Genomic DNA, 7,299 nt, shown 5'->3' with positions numbered 1-7,299 from the left:
TATAGTCCATCGATTACACATCGTTGTACTGGCTGAAAAGACTCTAAAAGAAACATGGGGACATATCTCATTGTTCTCGAAAGAGCTATACATTTACACAAACACACCTCATATTAATACAGAGTAAATCAACGCTGTGTGTAGGTTGCACTTTCAATTATGGCTACACCACAGTCGGTTGATAGCAGGTTGTTTTTTTTTATCACCTGCTAAAGAAAGAACACCTGTTGACTGATAGTTTGTGTCAGCTAGTATTTATATACGCAGTGAACTAAGGTTTAGAGAATTAAATGTGGCACGTAAAGGTGTCGCGCCGACACAACAAAGGGAATATCATACACTGAGACTTTTGCGCAGATGTTTTAATTTGTAAAACCCTATAATTGTATTCAAGCTGTTTTTAGGAACCTGGTAGCTTTATTTCCAAAGTAAAATAGAGAGCTTTAGCCTAGATAGGCACAATGTATTTTTATGGTGTCTAATTGGCAGGTTTTTTTATCTTGATGTATTGACTTCATCTTAATCCTATATTAATCAATGTGAACAGTGGAATGATCAAAGCGGAGATCACGACTATTGAGATAGTTATATTTTCATTAGCACGAGTGGCATGCTCATGATAATCAGATAATTAAAGTTGGATGATAAGGACAGAAGCTTTTTTAAATCAAGATAATTAAATCATGATGTCAAGACAGTGGAATACTTTACAGAATGAACAGCTGCTATTTGCTCCTCCCTACTTCAGCGACAAAACATAAACAAATGGATTTCCTTTACCTTGAAATTAGTTGCATCTCTAGGAAACTTTGCAGAGGTAAATTACTTCTTTTTTTTTTCAGTTTTAAGTTAATACAGACATTTGCTCCATAATTTTATTCTAATGATTTCATATATTAACATTTTTACATTCAGCAGCTTATCGTTTTGATCAAATAACGTTCATCTATCCATATACCCATCCTTTAATGTTTTCCCCTGCCACACAAACACATACACACCCACGCGCTTTTTAAAGAAATACCAATATTTGCATCCCGAGGCTCTTTGTGAGTAGAGTATCAAGAGTTTAAAAAGACCTTCAGCAGCAACACTGCAAAGGATGCACACACTCTGCATACACGCACACACAGACGAGCCATATTATTAGACAACACGGTGTGAGATACAGAGAGAAAATGTCCTCTAACTGTCCCACTTAGTGGTGAGCTTCACTCAGGGGGCTGAAATGGGAACCCTAGTTAAGACGGGGGGGATGGGTGGGTTGGGGTGGGATAATAGGGTGTGGGCTTATTCTCTCGCATGTGTACATGTCTATCTTCATTTTCACAGTAGAAATGAACAATTAGGCTGTGAAGAGTGCACACATGTTAGAAGCACTAAAATGACAAAAACCTGCTCCATATCCATAAAGACCACAGTTCTTGATACGTAGGGGGTTACCATCTTAGTTTTATTAGGCCTCACAGTTTATAGCACTTTGTATTTAGAGTAGGCTATAATTAAACCCTGTTGCTTTCCCACCAACTCCATTGAAATGCAGCACTGTTAAATGCATTATTTATACTGCAAGATTTACAATAATGGTGTTTATTGTTGATATATATTCATACTGCTACGTCACACTGCTTGCTTTAATAATTTACTGATGTTTAAAAGGCTTAACCAGCATAATGATGTACATTCCCACCCTAAGAGCTAAGCGAAATCCTTTGTCTCATTATGTGATAACTGAACCTACTCATCAGTCTCCACCAGCCATCTGCTGCTCAGAGTCAGCTACAAGTCCATCCAGCAGCCAGCTGACCTGCTACAATGTCTGCAGGGCATTTTGCCTGAGTATCTGATGTACCTGAAAACCTGCACACTGGATGACTGGCTGGGTGACTGACTAGTGGGGTGAGAGGACAGATAATCTTTCTTATTGGGGGAGAACATAAGGAAGATATGATTCAGTGCTTCTCTCTGGGGAAGCCCTCAAAATGTGTTTGTGTGGGTGTGAGCATGTCTGTAGATCTGTGGGTGTGTGTGTTGCCTTGGGCTCATGAATGCAGACATTGTTTGATAGCACTGGGGTGGAAGAGGAGAGCCTGTGCCAACAACTACTGAAGAGGAGGAGGAGGAAGCGAGAGCAAAGGAGAAGGGGAGGGAAGGAAGGAGGGGAGAGGAGAGGAGAGGAGGTTCGTAAGTGGGTCGGGGTATCGGGGAGATTCGTGGGGGGTTGGGAGGATAAAATAGGCAGGAAAAATGGCACCCACGGTAGCTCACGCTCAACATGGAAAACGGGGAACCTCTGGGTGAATCTAAAATGAAGACACCTATTTTGGGAGATACAAAATGAGCATCAATCTCCAGCAAAACCAGAAAGATGGGGAGCACCCATTTAAAATAGCTTTTCTGTTTTTATATTTAATTCTACCAAGCCTCAATTAAGTCCCATTTGAACATTTGCAGAAATGTATTTTATCAACGTAATGACACGTTATTTTACGTGCAGTATGTCGCGAGAAATGAAAACGAAAAGGAAAGGCAACAAGTTGAGGCTACACGCTGTCTTTTCCTCCAGTCAGTGAACAGTTAATTGTTCTACATGCCCACAGTAACTTTGCCGGTTATCAAGGTATGTGCTAACAGTGTAGCTGGTGCGAAAAGAATGATTGCAATGTTGGCTGCATCGCACAACGACAAACACAAATCAATTTAGGATGACAGGAAGACAGTTAAAATGTGTTGCTATAGCTCTCAGACACCTGGCCATGTGTGTCCATATGGAGGAGGGCTCCAAGCCATATGGCCTATATGTCTAGCCCAAACTGTATTGATGGGTGTGTCTGCGCTGTGTGTGTGTGTGTGTGTGTGTGTGTGTGTGTGTGTGTGTGTGTGTGTGTGTGTGTGTGTGTGTGTGTGTGTGTGTGTGTGTGTGTGTGTGTGTGTGTGTCTGTTCTGGGGACCTAAATCCATAATACTGTGGGGACATAAGTCCCCATAATGTAAATTATAGTATTTTAGAATAAAGACTAGGTTGGGGTTAAGGTAAGACTCCAGGGAATTAATGTAAGTCAATGTAATGTCCGCGAAAGGGATGAAAACATGATTGTATGATTGTATGATTGTGTGTGTGTGTGTGTGTGTGTGTGTGTGTGTGTGTGTGTGTGTATGTATATATATGTATATGTATATGTATATATATCTATATCTATATCTATATATATATATCTATATATATAGACAACGGCACTGAAATATTTTTCTAAATCCATATCCCAGCTTAAGCCCACTTGTACTGTTAATCAGCAGGTCTTGTATTTGAATCCCCTGATACGCTTATTATTGTTTACTTTGAGCTTTTCCACACTCACACAGTGTTGGGTGAGGTGAGTAATGCTGACATGAAATTGTAATGTCAAGCTGCTGTTTAGCCATATCTGTGACATGACTTAAGATGATGCAGTAAGACACAGCCACAAAAAAAACTTTCCTAAACCAAAGTTTTGCACCTCGGTAGTCTGCGTTCACTTGTTGGATTTCCCCCATCTTCACGGCTCATGCCGTACAGACACAAACGAAGGTCAAATCCAAGCAAGTATGCGAGCTGTCTACATACTGTATTTCGCCATTGCACCCCGTCTCATGACCCGCTGCGAAAGCTCACATAAACATATTGAACTCATGTCTAATCCGTAATAATGCATCAGTGGGCGTGTATGTCGGCTTATTTGCCGAACACCCCAGTAGATATACAGTACAAACAAATAGACACGCACACTGAGATATAGAAGCGGGGTGAATTGTGGACTTGTGAGGTGATGAGCAGTGAAAAAGAAAAGAAAAGGTGCCTCTGTGACAGGCAAGGTGGAGGAAGAGAGGAGGAAGAGGATGGGGGAGGGAGTGGAGGACAGACTCTGGCGCCCCGCCAACGTTGACGAAAGCTGCTTAGCCCACCCAGTTGCCATGGATACAGTGAGGAGCAGCACCCAGCATGTGTGTGCCTGTGTGAGAGAGAGAGAGAGAGAGAGAAAAAAGAGAGGGAGGGGAGGGGAGGGAGGGAGGCAGAGAAAACCAGCAGGCAGGCGTTGGAGCAAGTCAGAGTGGGAGTGAAAGAGCACCCGGCAGCAGGGTGGAGGGAGAGAGAGAAAGAGAGAGGCCGAGTGTCTGTGTGGCCAGAGAGAGAGAGAGAGGATAGAAAGGCAGCTCGAGAGCTCGAGGGAGGAGACAATAGAGTCGGGAAGAGGTAGGGTGCCAGATAATGGAGGTGCACTCGGAGTGTGTGGAGCCTCCTGTGGCCCCTCAGTGTGACCCTCAGCCTGCAGGGAAGATCAACAAAGCTGCCTTCAAACTCTTTGGAAAGCGACGCACTGGTTCTGGAATGGCCAGCTTCTTCTCCTTCAGGAACAAAGGGGCTGCAAACAGCGGAAACAACGGGAATTCTGACAATGGGAATTCTTTGAATGGAAACAGCTCAGTGGCATCGGTGGAGCTGGTGAGGAGCAAAACCCATGATGGACTAAGGAGCAACGATGCTGACGGACAGAGAGGGGAGGGGCTTAGTAGCCTGGAGGTGGGGCCGGTGAGATCTCTGAGCAAATCCCTGAGTTTCTTCTCTCTTCTTCGACGTGGGAGTTTTCGGTCCAGTGAAAATGGAGGGGCGGCACTTGTCAGAAAAGGGAGGGGCCTGAAGGGCTTTTTTACCAGCATGCGATGGAGACGCAAAGAAAAAACAAACGAGGGTGACGGGGAAGAGGTGGAGGGTAAGAAGGTGAAGGACGTGGATATTGCAGAGTCTGAAAAGGTAACGGACATTACTCTCACCCTTGAACCACCTCCGCATCACCACCAAGAGGACTGTGTGACTGCAGAAGCAGGACTTAACCAAGTAGCAGAGACTCCCACCACTGGTGTTACCATGACACCCCCACACTGTGTTGTCATGCCAGGGCCATCTGGTGTGCCAGACTCCCCCTTTCCTTACACACCCACTGACTCCCCACTGCGCCCTCCCAACCAAAAAGCCAAAGCTTCAATTTCCAGCCTCACCCCCTCTCTCGCTACACCCCCTCTGGACCGCTGCAGCACAGGCGACCCACCCTCCGAGCCTTCGGTGGACAGACTCTGCTCTCTACTCTTCACTGACGTCACATCGCTCAAGAGCTTTGATTCTCTGACAGGCTGTGGTGACATTATTGCTGACGCAGACGAGGAAGGGCCAGTGGGTAATGGGGGCAGTGGCACCAGCAGCAGCAGCAGTGGGGGCGGAGGGGGGAGTGCGGGGGCGGGTATCGGGAGAGCTGTTAGTATCACCGGCGCCACATGTCGTGGCTCCCCGTCTAAACCCCCTGTACCTTCCCAGTTGACCCAGCCCATGTTCTCTGTCTCCCAAAGCTCAGGGCCTGCTTCCCTCCCAGCCCGAACCAGGGCACCTCCGCCACCGCAGCAGCACCCAGCCGGTAGTGGTGTGGTGGCCTACATGGGCGGAGGGGAAGAAATGGCAAGTCCAGAAGGAGTGGACGATGCAGACATGCAGGGCCTCTGGCACATGTTGCCTTCTACAGGAGACAACTCCCCTGCATTGCTTCGATCGCATCAATCTTCGTCCACTGCCCCCATTTCCACTTATCCCCCTCGCACCAACTCAGCCAGCAGCCACCTTCCCTCAGCCTCCAGGAGTGCAGACAGAAAGGTACCCCAGGTAAAGACACTGGGACTCAGCAAGATTCCAGTGGTTGGTGGAGCAGGAAGCCGGGCAGCTAAACCCCCCCTTCCTCACGCTCACGGTCGTCATCCTACATCACCTGGTGAAAAAGAACCTCTCAGTGATGAGGGCTACTGGGACACGCCCTCAGCAACGCCGACAGCAACACCTGATGAAAGTGGGCTGCAGCGCAACCAGAAGATGGCCCTATCACGAGACAGTTGCTCTGGAGACCACTTGTACGACCTCTACAATGATCCTGAAGAGGAGGAAGAGGAAGATGATCGAAACAGTACTCCCTCTCCATCCACTGAATACAAAGTAAGCCCCACCTCCCAAGCAACCACTCCTTCCCCCTCCTCTTCTTCCTCCTTCCGATCAATGAAAGGCAGCACCAGTCTTCCTCGAGAATCCAAGATCCCGGTTAGTACCAAACCGTCCCCACCTCCCCATTCTGTAAGCCAGTCAGCCCTGTCGTCTGTTCTAGAGGCTGAATCCCCTCCACCAAAGACCCAAGCGCCTCCGCCAGCTCGCACCAGAATCCCAGTATCCAAGGTGCCAGTTCGTCGTCCGGGAAGCAAATCTGGCAGCACAACCGGAGGAGATGCCCACAAGAAGTAGTTCCTGTCACATGGGTGATTCTCTCCCACTAAACTTTTGGACTTGAGTGCACATCACTCGAGTGTTGTTTATGCTGAGCCAAAAGCTTTCCCAGACCAAGAAAAATGTTGAGCTGCAGAGTTAACAGCCTCTCAAATCTTAAAAGCTGTCATTCCTTAGGTTTTTTGGGGGGGGGCTTACGAGGAGCTAGACTAGAATAAGTGTTTTTGTTCACTTGAAAAAGTCACAAGGAGACTCCAAAAAGCCAGGTTAACATTTCACAGCTCTCATTGGAACTTTGGAGGTTTGACTACTGACAATCCGTAGACTCGCTATAGACGCAGTCGCCTTGTAACTTCCTGGAAAAGTTGCTGACCTGCTGACAATTTAACACCCACTTTTACTGGGGGGAAAAAAGCAGAGCACCTTTTTACCTTTTGCATTTTTCTTATGGAGTTCCACGTGGCATAACTCAATCTGCTCATAAGGACCTAATCTTCTCAAAGTTTATTGTTATTATTATTATTATTATTATGTTATCTTGTCTAATCTGTAACAAATTACCTCCTAATCCTCTTATTTTAGAGCCAAAGTTAAACAAAAAAAACAGTTTGGATTTCACAGCCTCTAAAAGTCTGAAAGAGACTCAACACAGCCAATAATAACCCACCATTTTTTTTTTTGATTGGCTGTTGTGTGTGTTATTCACTTTTTGAAGATGGTCGTCTTCTGACCGCACACTGATTATAAAACTGTATGCGCAAATATACAAATAAACACCGAGATCTGAACCACTTTTGTTACTTACCTACTTTGCAGCTACAAAGCTGCCCTGCAGAAGGCCACACAGTATCTCATATTTTTTGGAGGGGGAACACCTCCACTCTGTTGACTGGTTACTTTTTGTTATTGCGGCTGGACTAAGTTTGGCTTCGGCCTGTTGCATTTGGATCTCACTTGCACCCTACTGCATCGCCAGGAGTACATTCACAGGATGTCAAACTCTGGGA

The 7,299-nt window shown here is 46.1% G+C and overlaps 1 protein-coding gene across 1 annotated transcript; it reads left to right on the top strand.

The window, feature by feature from the left end:
* The first annotated feature begins 4,175 nt into the window (after positions 1-4,175).
* Positions 4,176-7,080, top strand: amer2 (APC membrane recruitment protein 2). The gene has a single exon (XM_069705524.1). The coding sequence runs from the start codon at positions 4,247-4,249 to the stop codon at positions 6,308-6,310; it is 2,064 nt and encodes a 687-aa protein (XP_069561625.1). The 5' UTR covers positions 4,176-4,246; the 3' UTR covers positions 6,311-7,080.
* The last annotated feature ends 219 nt before the right edge of the window (positions 7,081-7,299 follow it).

This window comes from Brachyistius frenatus, unplaced genomic scaffold, assembly GCF_029030835.1.
Source record: "Brachyistius frenatus isolate BFR_SWC_R1_liver_20210118 unplaced genomic scaffold, ASM2903083v1 Contig_57, whole genome shotgun sequence".
In the NCBI taxonomy this organism is placed as follows: Eukaryota; Metazoa; Chordata; class Actinopteri; family Embiotocidae; genus Brachyistius; species Brachyistius frenatus.
This window is presented reverse-complemented; position numbering and strand designations above follow the sequence as displayed.